The sequence below is a fragment of the Labeo rohita genome, chromosome 8 (genome assembly GCF_022985175.1).
Source record: "Labeo rohita strain BAU-BD-2019 chromosome 8, IGBB_LRoh.1.0, whole genome shotgun sequence".
Lineage (NCBI taxonomy): Eukaryota > Metazoa > Chordata > Actinopteri > Cypriniformes > Cyprinidae > Labeo > Labeo rohita.
The window spans coordinates 25212439-25229068 of record NC_066876.1 but is presented as its reverse complement, the minus strand read 5'-3'; the positions used below and the strand labels follow the sequence as shown (position 1 = coordinate 25229068).

At 34.2% G+C, this 16630-nt stretch overlaps 2 protein-coding genes across 9 annotated transcripts in view; one reads left to right on the top strand and one right to left on the bottom strand.

Moving 5' to 3' along the window:
• The window catches only part of pde4d (phosphodiesterase 4D, cAMP-specific), a 160113-nt gene extending 154996 nt beyond the window's left edge, over positions 1-5117 (top strand). For all 8 annotated transcript variants that reach the window (XM_051116857.1, XM_051116856.1, XM_051116859.1 and 5 more), the window contains one exon: positions 1082-5117. In XM_051116857.1, the coding sequence (XP_050972814.1) occupies positions 1082-1573 (492 nt within the window). In that variant the 3' untranslated portion in view covers positions 1574-5117. The remainder of the gene's footprint in view (positions 1-1081) is intronic.
• A 3293-nt stretch (positions 5118-8410) lies between these two features.
• On the bottom strand, positions 8411-15346 carry rab3c (RAB3C, member RAS oncogene family). Its single transcript, XM_051118120.1, has 5 exons — positions 15171-15346; positions 13049-13270; positions 12146-12264; positions 10719-10843; positions 8411-9128 (listed from the first exon to the last, which is right to left on the bottom strand). Exons 1-5 carry the CDS (start codon positions 15186-15188, stop codon positions 8938-8940), a joined length of 675 nt encoding a protein of 224 aa, XP_050974077.1. The 5' UTR covers positions 15189-15346; the 3' UTR covers positions 8411-8937.
• Between the last annotated feature and the right edge of the window lie 1284 nt (positions 15347-16630).

The following is a 16630-nucleotide window of genomic DNA, read 5'->3' as shown; positions in this document are numbered from 1 at the left end:
ATTCTAGCATATTAGCATGTAACTAGCATGTTGCTAGCATGAATATCAAGTTACTAGCATGTTTCTTGCATGATTTACTTGTTATTAGCATGTTGTTAGCATGATTAGCAGGTCACTAGCTTGTTTCTTGCATGATTAACTTGTTATTAGCATGTTGTTAGTATGATTAGCAAGTTACTAGCATGTTGTTAGCATGTTTGTTAGCTTGAATATCAAGTTACTAGCGTTTCTTGCATGATTAACTTGTTATTAGCATGTTGTTAGCATGTTTCTAGCATGATAATCATGTTACCATGATTAGCATGTTACTAGCATGTTTGTTAGCTTGAATATCAAGTTACTAACGTTTCTTGCATGATTAGCATGTTATTAGCATGTTGTTAGCATGATTAGCAAGTTACTAGCATGTTGTTAGCATGTTTCTAGCATGATAATCATGTTACCATGATTAGCATGTTACTAGCATGTTTGTTAGCTTGAATATCAAGTTACTAACGTTTCTTGCATGATTAGCATGTTATTAGCATGTTGTTAGCATGATTAGCAAGTTACTAGCATGATTCTGGCATGATTACCAAGTTACTAGCTTGTTACCATGTTTTTAGCATGATTATCATGTTATTAGCATGTTGTTAGAATGTTTCTATGTTAATTTGGTAAAAAAAAAAAGCTAAAAACAGTTGATTCAGTAAAAAAAACCTGTTAAAAACAGCTAAAATCAGCTTAGGCTGGTTGCCTCATTTTAGCTGGTTTGAGCTAAAATAGCTAGTTTAGGCTTGGTTGGTCTTTTAGCGGGTCTCCCAGCTTGACCAGCTAACAAGTGGCCAAAACCACTTTAAAACCAGCCAAAACAATTAATCATCTTAGGCTGGTTTTAGCTGATTTTTTCAGTAGGGAGTTGTTGATCTTTGCTATAGCAATAGACAGCTTAAGTACACAAGTCTTACTGTACAAAAGTTTTGACCCCCTCACTGAAGGTCTATGGGATTTTTGGTGGTTTTGATAGTCTGGTTTATAAAAACCATAAGTTGGATCAGTTAGAAAAGTTTTAAAAAATCGTTCCTCTCTCTTTTTTCTCTAGGTGGGCTTTATCGATTACATCGTGCACCCACTGTGGGAGACGTGGGCAGACCTGGTGCACCCAGATGCCCAGGACATCTTGGACACGCTGGAGGACAACAGGGAGTGGTACCAGAGCACCATCCCCCAGAGCCCCTCTCCAGCGCTGGACACCAGCAGCGAGGGCCGCCGCACCGCCGGCCAGGAGAAGTTCCAGTTTGAACTGACTCTGGAAGAGGACGGAGAGTCCGACACGGAGAAGGACAGCGGCAGCCCTCCTGATGAAGAGGAGGAGGAAGAGGAGGAGAACAGCTGCAGTGACTCTAAAACCCTTTGCACACAGGACTCTGAATGTACAGAGATCCCCCTGGACGAGCAGGTGGGGGACGCACAGGAGGATGAGGAGGACGAAGAGGACGACCAGGAGGAGGAAAGGGAACTATCAGAACCCTGTGTTTTAGAGGAAGAAGAGGAGGAGGAGGAGGAAGAAGAAGAGGACACTGCCAACACGTAACACAGTATGACACGGCACCTGAACTTTTTTATATTAGAGATGAGAAACACTTATTTATGGTTAAGATATTAGTTTTTTTCATTGTCTATTTTGCATACGTCGTTCAGAAGTGCTTTTTAAATGTCCGCCTTTAATCTGTTTTCTTTTGATTTTTCATTCCACACTCTTTTTTTTGGTTTTCAACCATTTTTACACTCAGGAATATCTTTTCCACTCCCACCTGTCATCATACAAACAAACGAAACAAATGAAAGGTTAAAAAGCTCGATTTTTATTCCTGATTGTGAGGTACTTTCTTTGTTTTTTTTGACTGAAACAGTATTTAACTTAGAAAGCAGCTGTTTTTTCACCAACGAGACACTACTTTTTCCTGTTTATCTGAAGGAAAGTGGCAATTCGAAGCATTTTAGCAGACAAACACTTCATGCTTTGAACTTCACGTCTTCCTGATGCCTTGAATGTGTTTTTAATCTGAATTTAGCTGTCTGTTGTGTTTGCGTATCAGTCATCATTTGAAGTGAATGGACCTGGTACCAAAGTGAAAAGAACTCGTGAGACACCATTTTCCACACTGAAAATGCTCATTTTCAGTTTAATTACCATATTTGGGGTAAATATGGAAATGTGGTCATTTTCACATCTTTTTATTATTTTTTTTTTTAACTTATTGGTTATATCGAGTCCAGTTTTATTCAAAATATTTTTATTATTTTATCCTCAGCTTAATAGTACATAATAATAGCTGATTATGGTCATATTTCAACTTTTTAAAATGTTATTCCCCCAAGAACAAGAACTCATAATTCTGTTATGAAATAATAGCTTGATAATAAATAATAAATAATAGCTTTTTGTTACCTACCAAAAATGTACAAAAACATTTTAGCAATGAAGTCAAATAAATCCTGGTTATCACTTCATAAATGAATGATTTATAAACTATATGAATTATTACTGTAATTAAATAATAATAATGCTATTAATAATAATAATAATAATAATTATTATTATTATTATTATTATGCTGGTGATCCTGGGTACCCACTTCATACATAATAATAATAAAAAAAAAGTATATTATTATTATTATTATTAATCATAATTATAATTATTATATTATTCGTAATAATTTATTGTTGTTATTATTATTGTCATTATCATCATCATCATCATCGCAGCATTATTATGACAATATAATTTTTTATTGTTATTAAATGACAGTAATGCTAATAAAAATATTAGTAATAATAATAGTAATTATTATTATTATTTTTATAATAATAATAATTGTTATTTTATTAATAATAATACTAATAATAATAATAATATTGTTATTATTATATTGGTGATGCTAATGTTTGCTTTTTTATTAGTAGTAGTAGTAGTAGTAGTAGTAGTAATTATAATAATAACAGTTAATATAATAATAACAATTATTATTGTCATCATCATCATCATCATCATCACAGCATTATTATAATAAAATGAATACTGTTTATTACTTTATAAATAACAATATAAATTATTATTGTAATGAAATAATGAGATAATAATAATAATAATAATAATAATAATTATTATTATTATTATTATTATTACTATTATGTTGGTGATCCTGGGTACCCAGGTATTAAAGATAATTTATGGTGTTATTATTATTGTCATCATCATCATCATTATTTACAGCAGCATTATTTATTTACAATAGGAATAATAATAATTATTATTCACCATTATTATTTTTGTCCCTGTTCATTTTTTTCTCAGAAACGTTTTCCAGCTGTTTGGTGCCATGTGTCCCTGGCCGGTTAAACAGAAAACAGCTGTCGTAAATGATGAAGCTCAATTTAGCGGTTTCTGTTGTCACATGATCACGGGACAATCAGCTTCAGTGCAAAGCCTCATCATAAGCGTGAATCTAGTTGCACTGTACTTTTTTTGTAATTAGTATTTATTCAGTTTATTTTTGACATTGCCAAACATTACCAGTCGCAATGATTTGAACTGCTGCTTTACTCATCTCTGTCAAGTGTCCTACTGTACAAACATCCTCTTGGTTTTGTTAGGTTCATGCTAGCATTATTTATTAATGCTCTTTGATGTGCTTGTAGCATATTAAAGCGTTTCAATCAAACTGTAGCATCGGCAATGCAGGCTTGCGAGTCGGTTTTCGTTAATATATTACTTTAATTATACATGCAGTAAATATACCTAATCAAATGTACAAAATTCTGTATAATATGGAAGCCTTTTGAAACGACCCCTTTCTCGTTGCTTTATTTAAAACTCGTTGCCAAGTTTTAGCTCATATTTTTGGATTGTCTCCATTCTCTCCATTGGTTCTCATTCCTCTCTGTTTACATACATGTATTTATTGTGCTGTACAGTACATATTGTTGCTCTTATCATGTGGTTGTATATGATTATATCATCCCTTTTGGTGATGGTGTTGTATTATGGAACTCTTACTGAGAGAATGTTTGTAATTCTTAGTATGTAATGATCCCATTGATATGTGTCTCTAGAGAGATTGCGTAGAGAAAGGGAAAGCCAAATTATAGTCATTACTGTGTTTATTTTTCATTCTTTCTTTCTTTTTAAAAGAAAGTGGTTCCGTGGCCTGAGGGTTGTGCCTTACAGATAGCTCTTTAGATTTTATCCTCTTGCTGCACTAAAGAAACTACTGGCTGGAAATTGACCTAGATGTGTTTGTCGTGTTCCTCCTGTTCACTTATGTGGCGTAAATGCTCCCAGCATATAACAAACGAAAAAGTTGTCAGACCTCATCGGACAGGGTAAAAGCAGGCCAGTGTGATGGGCTTGGGTTTGCGACCACCTCCGTCATATTTCCGTCTATGCTGTGTTCATCTGACCGACACATTCAAAGACATTTGCGTTTCATGCAATATGAGGAGAGAAAACATCTTTCTGTTTTGGGGGAAAACAGGGCATTTTTGATTTCCAGATCCAGAGAGGGGTTAGAGCATCCTTCACAAAAAGCCCAAAACGCTCAATTTGGGACTCATTTTGACACATATACTGTAGATTCTTATTGACCCTAAATGGATGAAATCAGTGTGTCCTTCTCGTCTCTTTTTAAATCGTCAGAGAAATACACAAACAGAATTTGACAAATGATATTTAGGGATAACTATTTTTTTGTTATGTGACTTGAATGACAAAACTTGTCTGGAGGTTTCACAAGACCGTGTAGTTGTTTATCGGACTCCTTGTTTATCGCAGTCTATTGGATAGAACTGTAGAAATAAAAATTTACGTACGAAAACTGGTAAAATCCAATAAAAATGTTTTTTTATATGCACCAAAATAAAAGCATGGGTTGACTCTATCATGTTGTCTCTTGTTTCCTCTGAAAATGACCTGCAGGCTCTCTATCAACAAATCTATGATTGACTATGAATTTATTATATACATTTTTTAAGATTTTTATTTTTTGTAAAGTTTAAATAGTTTTTGTCATTTTGATTTGATATATTTGTGTTTATTATATAATATACTTTTTGAATAAAATAATTTTGTTTTATATTGTTTTTATTCATTTTTAATTGTTTTTAATAATTTAATTATGAAAATGAGAAGTGTTTAAAATAAGTTATGAAATAAGGTTTTTTTATATTTTATTTTCATGGTAATGTTTGACATCTATCTTATTTAGTGCTGTCAAGCGATTAATCGTGATTAATCACATCAGTTTTTTTCACATAATATATGCATGCAGAATTGCAAGTTTTTATCTCGCAATTCTGACTTTATTTCTCACAATTATGAATTTATCATGCAATTCTGAGAAAAAAAAAGTCAGAACTGTGAGTTTCATGCTGTAAAGTGATTAATCGCAAATAATCACACCCAAACCAAAAGTTTTTGTTTACATAATATATTTGTGTGTACTGTCTATATTTATTGTGTATATATAAATACACACATATACAGTATATATTTTGAAAATATCTACATTTTACATGTCTAACTTTTATTTTGGATGCGATTAATCACGATTAATCATTTGAAAGCATTAGTTTTATTTCTAGTAACATTTTTTAAAGTGCTCCTATTATGCCTTTTCAAATATGACCTTGTATGTGAACATTAACTATCTGCAAAGCTGTGAAGCCAATACATAAAGTTATTGTCCATCAAAAAAAAAAGAGTCGGTTCACCATCGCCTGAACGAGTCGTCAGGAATTTGAATCTTTTTCTGTTACGGCTGTACGTCACGAAGTAACATATTTGCATAATGCCCGCCCACGTTCTACGTTGCGAACAACTTGCCCGCCCACAAACACAGTAAAATTTCCACGTGGTTTACGTCATGCGGAGAAGACACTGTATCCTAACTACAATGCGGGATTTACCAAAAGCTAGCTCTCAAAAGATGGATCAGTGACCAGTTTATTTGGACCAGCTTGTTCCTCTGAACGTCTACCTGTAAGTGTGATTAATAATTGATGGTTGTATTTTCTAGCTATCGTTCAAAATACGTAGTTGTGTGTTATGTCTTGTAACATTATGTCATGTAACATCTTGGATGACATGGCGGTGAGTAAAGACTACTTGCACAACTACTTCCGCGTTCTACTTGTTAGGGTTCGGGAGTTTCCGGTTAGCGTTCAGCGCACCTACATACAGACAGTTTCTCATGAGAACGCAGATTATCACTACATTTTAGGGCTGGCATTAACTTACATAGGTTACCATAAATATATCTCCCTTCGGTATGTGCATTCTGAATAATAAATAAATATATTTCCCCACTAACCTGCTGCATTCTCATGAACAGCATTTTTCTTTTACTGATCATAATTCAAACCTGATGAATGTACAATTTTAAATGAGTTTGACTAATACTATAGACCATTTCGCTAGATGTAAACAACACTGGTCCAGAAGCACTTCCTGTTTTTTTGTTTTTTATTTTTTTTATTTCACATATACAAATACATCTTAAAGGTGCTAATGTAACATTTTCATCCAGTCAAATGTTGTGTTGGTTGTATTTTTTTGTGATGTTTGTGTAAAGTAAAAAAAAAAAAAAAGAAGAAACAGGAAGTGTATCAGGACCAGTGAAAATGGTCTATAGTAAAAGTGCCATATTTTTCCCATTTGTATAACAACACTTTTACTACAAATAGCCTACCATCGTTAAACTATAGACAGTGTAGTAAAACCCGAGTTAATTTGTTGTTATATGGTTTAACTTTTTTTTTTTTTTTTTAACAATTTTTGGTTCTATTTGTAGTAAAACCATGGCTAATTTGTTTGTGTGTTGCTGCTCCTATTCCGAGCCCATATACTGCTTATTCCATTGTTTAAAATGACTAACATATTTAATACAGATAAATAACGGTTCATTATGATCTTATTCATCAGATCTCACAAACTTCAGCGTCGCGATTAGGCCACTACAGACACCCTGTAGTGAACAATCAGGTATGATTACCAGCCACCGCTTTCTCAGATCGGTTTATGTTGGATTAAACTTAACGTTCCGTCGAGTTTGGACAATTCTGTACTCAGTAATCATCAGAATATGTTTCTCCTGTCTCTGAAAATTTCCGAATTTGAAATCATCCCGCGAACTCTCTCGTTTTATTAGGCGTTTAAGTCAACTAGATGATTACAGCGCATTGAAAATGTACATAACCGGAAATAACTGAGCCGTACGAGTTCAAAACGGAAGTGCATCACGAGGCTCAGAAGTAGTCCATTATTTAAGTAGTCTAGAAATGTGTCGATAAATAGTGAATGTTTGTCGTTGAAGTTCTGACAAAGAATAGAACAATACGTTGGTGTAAAAGCTGCAGTGCTTTATCAATACATTTCTGCGCTGGGTTGACGCATATACTGTGGCTGTTTGGGTGTTGTTTGTCACGGTGATGGGTGTTCTGTGTTTGAAATTCGGTGCACGCAGTAACGTTAAACCAATTACAAAAGACTGGGTCATCGGACCAATCACCGCAGTTTCACGCAAAGGAGTGAATTGTTTTAAAGTGATGGGAAGCTCGGATCATTTACCGACTCGGACTTTTGAGTCGCGTTCAGCAAAATGAACGAATCTTTTTTCGAGTCATTTCGTTCATTTTAGCAAAATATAATTAAAATGTTGTTACCTCCCTAACACATCTACTGCTTACACAAACGTTGATCACACTACAAACAAAAGAAAACTATAATGCTATAAGAAACAGAAAAGATTAATTAATTGTTTACCTGGGTCTTTAGTCTATGATTAGCTCACCTCACCTCTTATCTGACAAGTTTTCGGGTTTGAGTAGTTCGTTCATCACGTGACAGCCCCATAAGGTGAACGACTCCAAAAACCCGAAGACTCTAAACGGGTGAACTAATTCCAGTACAGAACCTAATAGGATGTTGCGCATGCGCGATTAAACGAATCACTCCCCGAGATGACTCGTTCGTCCCGAGTCACATTAAAGATTCGTTCAAAATGAACGAATCGTTGAAGAACGACCCGTCACTATTGTTTTAACGAACCGTTTGGGAGTCGTTGAGCAAATAATGTTAAAATAAATGCATATTATAATACTATAAACGTGTTTTTTGACCTTGCGTGCATGTCAACTTGTTGGGGACTCTCAAAACCAAAATATGAACCTTTTATAATCCATAATAGGGGCACTTTAATAGTTTTAGTTTACTATAATAATCCTGTTTTAGACTGATTTTTCAATTTTATTTCATTGTTTTATTTTTTATTGTTTTATTTTATTTTATTTTGCATAAAAGAACAAAGATACAAATGCAATAGCAGCTGTCTATACAGGAGCATGTGAAAGACTGGATCTACACGAGAGAACCATTTCAAGGCCACATTTATTTTATCTCACACTTTTTAGCTTTCGCAGTCATTTTCCGTACACACAGTCGCACACATATCCAACCGACTCATCGGCAAAATGCGAGTACAGCATCCTCTCAATACAATACACGTAAATTAGACAAGTATGTAGACTTTATAAATTTGCAGAAGTTTATAATTCCCCTGAGAGACATGGGAATGATTGCGGAGCATCTAAAGTTCAACTCATGTCTGCTTTTGCTAAAATGACTAATACGAGAGATATTGCGGTGTAGGGGATATAGGTACACTAACAACCCCTGAAAAAAGACCTGTATACTGGTATAATGGCATAAAGGAAGGACAAGGTTTGACACTTGTGTTTGGCACAATCTTGCTAGTTTGCTATGTCATTAACACCAAAAAACTAGGAGTTGAAGCCAGGTCAAAGATTTGAGGTTCAGTAACTTATTCTCTGTGTCAGAATACAGAAGCTTGGCAACAGCGCTCGAGCCACAGAAGCGAACGGCCTGGACGGTGAACACTAGCAGCTACAGTCGGACTGCTGCGGGGGCGTCGGGTTGTCCGTCAGTCTGGCGGTGGGCGTTCCTGTGGTAACGGCAGGGTCGGCCTCAAGAGTGTCTGACATCTTGTCGCAAATGATGTCCACCAAGCGTTCAAAAGTCTGCTTGACGTTGATGTTGTCCTTTGCGCTTGTTTCAAAAAACTCAAATCCTTTTGAAAAAGAGAGATTTAAAGTAAGCAAAGGAATTAGTGTTGGCATTGTACATGGCCCAAAATGAGTTGAAAAATATTGTCAGCATTATTGGATAAAGGCAAGCATCCAGTAGTAGCGTAAAGGAATTTCCACCTGTAGTACTGTCAATGAACAGATGCCAGTTTAGTGAGAAAAATTAAACTAATTTAGTTTATAAATATGCAATATGCAAAACTGTTTATTTTTTACTGACACCCTACTATGTATGTCATCCTTCATTTTAAGGTGTAATTTCATCCGATCGACACGACCCGTCATGAGATTAACTAAATAGCAGCGCTGCTCAAATTACTCCCAGAGGAATAACCATTATGACTCATTTATGATGATCAGTATTATTTTGGAATTACTGTCTATGTACTGGAAATATTCATTTATTTTAACAACTTTAATTTGATGTAATTACTGAGGATTGCATCATAAAGTAAGTGCATGAAAAATGTGAGCATTATTGTTGAATATACGTTTCTCACTGAACCTTTAATTTAATCATTCAAAACTGTCTTTAGTCATAATTCATATTTTAAGCTTTGGCTAATTGACATGCTCTTTAATGTGAAATGCTGTTTGTATTGTTTTCTTACAGTTTTGTAATAACATAATGTGGTCAGACTCTGAAGTGTTGTGCATACACATACAGTATGGCTTGTGCTTTCCCCTTTAAGTCAGGAAATATACGTCAGGATATCACAAAGCTATCTTCCTTGGTTTCACAATTTTCAATGAATGATTTTAAACTGAGTTTGGTGTTTTTAGAAGACGTTTTCTTTTTTCCCTCTCGAAATTGGACTTTATAACTCGAAAAAAGGCTGAATTGCAGGTTATCTCACAATTCTGACTATTTCTTGCCATTGTGAGTTTGTCACGCAATTCTGAGAAAAAAAAGTCAGAATATTGAGTTATCTCGCAATTCTGCAAATTATCTGCAAATTATCTTATCGTAAGAGGCAGAAGACGCAAATGAGAATTCAAGCACGCCGTGAGAAGATATGTGCGTGTGCTCATGCGAATCGCACAAACCTGTGTTTAGGTCTCAGGTTTTAGACAGCGCACATATATTAAGTTCTCTTTCAAGCGTTGTGTTTGAATGGACAAATTTACCCACAAATTATGTCAACATGCCCGTCTTGGTGAGTATCCTAGCAGACGTAGTCGATTGAACATACAGTATTAGTGTACTGGATCCGTGCATGGTCTTAAACTGACAGCACTTTTTTTAATGATAATCATACAACAAAAGACAAGGAAAACACTCACATCTCTTGATTAAATAGCTTTTGTAAATTTAATAAGGAATCATCTAATTTATACAGTCAAATATGCAATGTTTTACATTGGATTACTTTATTTACCTTCTGTAGCTAAAAACTAATGTTAGACCTACCTAAAAAACCTGAAAAGCACTGTTTATTTTATTTGTAAACTCTGTGACTCTAAAACCGTGATACAAACTGAACCATGAGTAATTTAAACCATCACACCTGTATTATATATATAGATATATATAGACACACACACATATATCGATAAATATCTTTTTTACTCACCCAGCTGTTCTGCTAGCAGTCTCCCGCTGTCCACAGACACTATCCTCTCCTCCTCCATGTCGCATTTGTTTCCTGCGAGGATCACCTGGGCATTGTCCCAAGAGTATGTCTTAATCTGGGTCGCCCTGACACAAGACGAGACAAAGGCGAGCAGACATGCTTGTCGTCAGTGCAAATGCCACTGATACATCCTCTAGCACAAGATGTGCCGGAGTCATACCAAAACTTTTGACAGATTTATTGAATGAATATGTCATCATGCCACACAGAATCAATGGGAACGTCATGTCGAACACACTTCTTCAGACTGCATCCGTCTCTGTTCCTGTTTCTCATCTCTACAGCAGCATGTTCTTTGTGTTCTCTAATCTAGAGATGTAATGGCACTATATTACTACAGTGTATTTTGGGGCTATTTGTACTCAAGTGATACAATTTTCTTCAAAAACACTCAGCATTGTGTTTCGCAGGTCATTGTGACTAAAATCATTTTTCTTGTACAAAAAAGTATTTTTCATTTTACTAAATAAACAAGATAAATTTAGAGGAACTGTTTGTGAAATGTTTGTCACACAGTGCTTCTGTTTGGCTTCGGAAGAATTGAAATAACAGTGCACATTTCCTTTCTGAAAATTGACTGGAACGACATGAGGGTGAGTAAATTATGACAGAATTTGCATTTCATTTGTAATAAAACTGAAACAACTGAAATTATACTTTTAAACAATATTTGTTTTCCTAAAGTAACTTAAATGAGTCATTCTAAACTAAAAAAGGTCTTTTATAAAGTTACTTTAATAAAATGATTTCTTAAAGGGATAGTTCACTCAAAAATGAAAACACTCTCATGTCATTCCATACTCATATAACGTTCTCCTTTTCTGTGATGATATTTTAAGAAAAGTTTCTTTTTTTTTTTAGGATGTCAAAGATAACCAAAATTGTTTGTTCTTCAGAATAGTTTCTTTTATGTACTTACACAAGTTTGGAATGACATGAAGGTGAGTTCATAACTGTATCATTTTCATTTTTGCATTACCTTTCCCTTTAAGTCTGTATCTGCTAGATTAAGACAAAAAAATGAATTTTTCCTAATAAAACGCAAGTAAAATTTGACTTAAAAGCTCATGTTTTGGCTTAGACACTAAAAACCGAGTGAAGTTTTAAAACAAATCCATAGTTAGCTAATATTTTTCTTCTTTCTGTTTACTTTCTGAACTGTGCTCTACTTTACTAAAATGTTCCTGACCTGATTCATGAGTTTCATTTCTAGATTCTTGACTCGAGGATCGACAGGCATAAATCTCACATCATCAGTCAGATGGAAACTACAGGTTCACCTCTGCAAACCCACACGGTGGAGATCCGGTGGAGAAGCAGAAGCTCTGGCTGTCATAATGCACAATGTAAGCTTTAAATCCACTCACCAGTCCTGTACGGCAGCAAAAGACTCTTCGTTAGTAATGTCATACATTAGGATGAAACCCATGGCCCCTCTGTAGTAGGCTGTGGTGATAGTCCTGTACCTTTCCTGCCCGGCTGTGTCCTGAAAAATAAGACCAGCATTATTATAGGTAGTAAAGTAGTCTAAAAAGGTGCATATGAAGTCAGATTTAAAAGAGGTGAGTTTGTTTCTTCATCAGAACAGATTTGGAGAAATTTAGCATTACGTCACTTGCTCACCAATGGATCCTGTGCAGTGAGTGGGTGCCGTCAGAATGAGAGTCCAAACAGCTGATAAAAACATACATAATATTGCTTTCTTCTGTGAAAAAGGTTAACTGATGGACTTGTTTTTATTAGCTGTTTGGACTCTCATTCTGACGGCACCCATCCACTGGTGAGCAAGTGATACAATGTTAGAAGAAATAAAGAAATAAACTCATCTACATCTTGGATGGCCTGAGGGTGAGTACATTTTCAGCCAGTTTTCATTTGGGGGTCGGGTGAGCTATTCATTGAATTTATTCTGAGACAGACAGAGTCAATACAACAAATGTGTGAAATGAATGAGCGCCCGAGTCTGAGAAACGATCGAGACTGCAGTTTGTCACCTCTAAAAGTAGCAGCGCTTTCACTGAAAGCCTAAAATAGAAAAGGGTGCCACAATCTGATGAACAGTTTTGCTGATGCTGACTTAAAGGCCTAGATAAGGTGACAATGGCTTATGTTCTCTTTCCGTAAGCCAGTGTTAATCATCAGCCCATGTGATGTTTACATTGCACCATGTGTGATTATCCAACCCTTCACTGCTTTACCAACCATGAAACATTGATGCTGAGTTAAAGACGATTTAAAGTCTGTGTAGGTTTTCCAGTCGTTGCCATTACCCAGATCTGAAGCTTGATCCTTTTGTCGTTCTTATAGACAGTTTTGACCTTAAAGTCGATGCCCACCGTACTGACAAAGGCAGATGTAAAAGTATCATCAGCGTAGCGGAAGAGGAAAGATGTTTTTCCAACGCTGCTGTTCCCAATGATCAACAACTTGAACATGTAATCAAAGTTTTGATCAGAGTTCTCCTTTTGTTTGTTGTCTTGCGTAGCGGCCATCTGTGAGAGCACAAAGACACACTGTGATGAATAGATCAAAGGTTTACAGCCTAACAATACTGTGTAAACTAATTATAATATGCCATATATAGTTATATGATATAATAAATAGAGAGAGAGGTCTTCTGGATTTCATTAAAGACTCAGTACGCTCCATATGTTTTTCTACTGCAGTCACTCTGTGAAAGTCAGCACCAGGAGCTGTCCACGACCACGTCTTGAAACCTAGTGAGCGTCTTAGCGTTTTTTAATTTAACCCATTTAATCATTCCTTTCACGTTTGTAACCAATTATGATGTATTTTGCACAAGTGCTGTTAACTATAAATTAATGTATATACTTTTTAATAAAAAACTGATTGATTCACATAACACAAAGTATTGTAATATTAAAGAAAATAAAGGGAAAAAAAAATCAATTTTCTTCAAATATTAAATTACACTACCAGTCAAAAATTTTTGAACAGTAAGATTTTTAATGTTTTTTTAAAGTAGTCTCACCAAGCCTGCATTTATTTGATCCAAAATACAGCACAAGCAGTAATATTATGAAATATTTTCACTATTTAAAATAACTGCTAATATATTTTAAAATGTAATTTATTCCTGTGATCAAAGGTAAATTTTCAGCATCATTACTCCAGTCTACAGTATCACATGAACCTTCAGAAAGCATTCTAATATGCTGGTTTGCTGTTCAAGACACATTTATTATTATTATTATTATTATTATTTTTAATTTTATTATTATTATCACTATTTAAAACAGTTGAGTAAATTTTTTTTAGGATTCTTTGATGAATAGAAAGATCCAAAGATCAGCATTTATCTGAAATAAAAAGCTTTTGTAACATTATACACTATACCATTCAAAAGCTTGGAGTCAGTATCATTTTTGGAAATTATAGAAATTAGTACTGTTATTTAGATTTAAATGGATCAAAAATAATGATAAAGACATTTATAATGTTACAAAATATTTCTATTTCAGATAAATGTTGTTCTTCTGAACTTTCTGTTCATCAAAGAAAACTGAAAAAAAATCTACTCAGATGTTTTCAACATAATAATAATAATAATAATAATAATAAATGTTTGAGCAGCAAATCAGAATATTAGAATGACTTCTAAACTTCTAGAGAAATTATGCTAAAAATTCAGCTTTGAAATCACAGAAATAAATTACATTTTAAAATATATTCAAATAGAAAGCAGTTATTTTAAATGGTAAGTGTATGTTACTTTATAGTTTACAACTTTCTACTGAGTCTTGTTGATCAAGTAAACATTTGTTTAACCCTGTACTTAGAATTGTGACCAAAAATACAAAATAACGTTTTAGAAACTTTACTTTATCTGGGAAAATTGCGAGTGAATTGTTCAATAGGTGCCTATGATACACCCAAATGCTGTCTATGTAGGCAGCTCACTAGGATTTGAGACGCAGCCTGTGTGTTGTTCCGGGCTGAGCGTTTTTAAAGGGGTCCGTCTCTTTTCAGTCAAGCCCTCATAGTCTTCAAACACCTAATGCTTATAATAGATTGAAACTATATTTGAAGTGGACTATAGATAAAGAGACATTTGAGCTGCAAATGAGAGCATAATCAACACGCTTATATACACAATATTTCTAGATTGAAATAACCAAGAATGTTTGATTTAGCAGCTGCTATGAATAAATTAGCTTTTTACGGCTGATTGCTTTTGTCGTCACTGATGTTGCGTTTCATGAATTTAATAAACCTTTCATGACCAGTCAGTATTATGCACGCTGTCAAATGACAAATCTCTTTAAACTACACCTGTTTTTTGCAGTATGACTAAATTAGCCATTTATTTTTCTTTTTGCGTCGCTCCATTACGAGCAAACAACATTATATATAACGCCGTTTCTCACTTACCTTTCCGTATAACTCCATTGTTTCAGACAATAAATAAAGCAAGTACAATAAACGGAGCTTGATTCTGATTTAGTCCTAATAAATTATAGTTTTTTTTCCGTTTTGGAGAGGTGGAGTCGGCTGTTGGGATAAATGTTGGATGCAGTGATGCTCGCAATGGACGTCAGCAGACGCTCGCACTCTCCACCCATTCATCCCACATCCGCCCAGAGTGTGAGTGCAGGCTGTGGACAGCAGAGGGCGGCAGTGTTGCTACTCTCACAGATTAAAGACAACATACAGAAAACTGGATCTGATATCACAACATCTTACATTTGTGCATTTCATAATATAATAAACAGATTATGTGTGTAATATATAAAAAACCATACCATAAATATTACATACAATAGACAAGAATGAACAAATGCAAATAAAAATAACAAAAGTAGGGTAAAGGTAAATGAAAACAGTAGGCCTACTTATAGGTAACTTCTGAAGAACGTATTGTGAAATTCAGAAATATTAGTTTTCATTTTAATAACATTTTAATTCGGAGCAGTCTCACCAAGCCTGCACTGATTTGATCCAAAGTACAGCCAAAAATAAATCAAGTAAGTAAAATTTAGAAATTATTTTTACTATTTAAAATAACTGCTTTCTATTTGAATATATTTTAAATTGCAATTTATTCCTGTGATCAAAGCTAATTTTTTAGCATCGTTACTCCAGTCTTCAGTGTCACAAGATCCTTCAGAAACCAAAATGCTGATTTGCTGTTCAATAAACATTTATTATTATTATTATTATTATTATTATTATTATTGTCAATACTTAAAACAGCGGAGTACTTTTTTTCACAATTCTTTGATGAATAGAAAGATCCAAAGATTAGCATTTATCTGAAATAAAAAGCTTTTGTAACATTATACACTGTACCATTCATAAGTTTGGAGTCAGATATATTGGAAAGAAATTATAGAAATGTATACTTTTATTTAGCAGGGATGCTGTATTTCTGAACTTTCTATTCATTAAAGAAACCTGAAAAAATTCTACTCAGCTGTTTTCAACATAATAATAATAATGATAAATGTTTTTTGAGCAGCAAATCAGAATATTAGAATGATTTCTGAAGGATCACGTGACTCGAGTAGTGACGCTAAAAATTCAGCTTTGAAATCACAGGAATACATTGCATTTTAAAATATTATTATTTTAAATAGTAAAACATTTCAGGATTTGGCTGTTTTTGCTTACTTTGGATCAAATAAATGCAGGCTTGGTAAGCAGAAGTGACTTCTTTAAAAAAAAAAACATTACAAATCTTACTGTTCAAAAACTTTTGACTGGTGGTGTATGTTTAAAGCAAGACATGTAGTACGAATCGTACTATTATAACGCACTTTTTAATATTCATGAGCTGAGCCAACGCTATAGGGGCCGTTTGCAAAGTAACGTCATCGTTTAATTAATATTCA

Coding starts and splice junctions, on each gene's coding strand:
- rab3c (XM_051118120.1), bottom strand. Junction 12,265..13,048: donor GGATCAAGCTTCAGATCTGG/GTAATGGCAACG, acceptor CTTATTTTTCAG/GACACAGCCGGGCAGGAAAG. Junction 9,129..10,718: donor ACTGCTAGCAGAACAGCTGG/GTGAGTAAAAAA, acceptor CTTTTTCAAAAG/GATTTGAGTTTTTTGAAACA.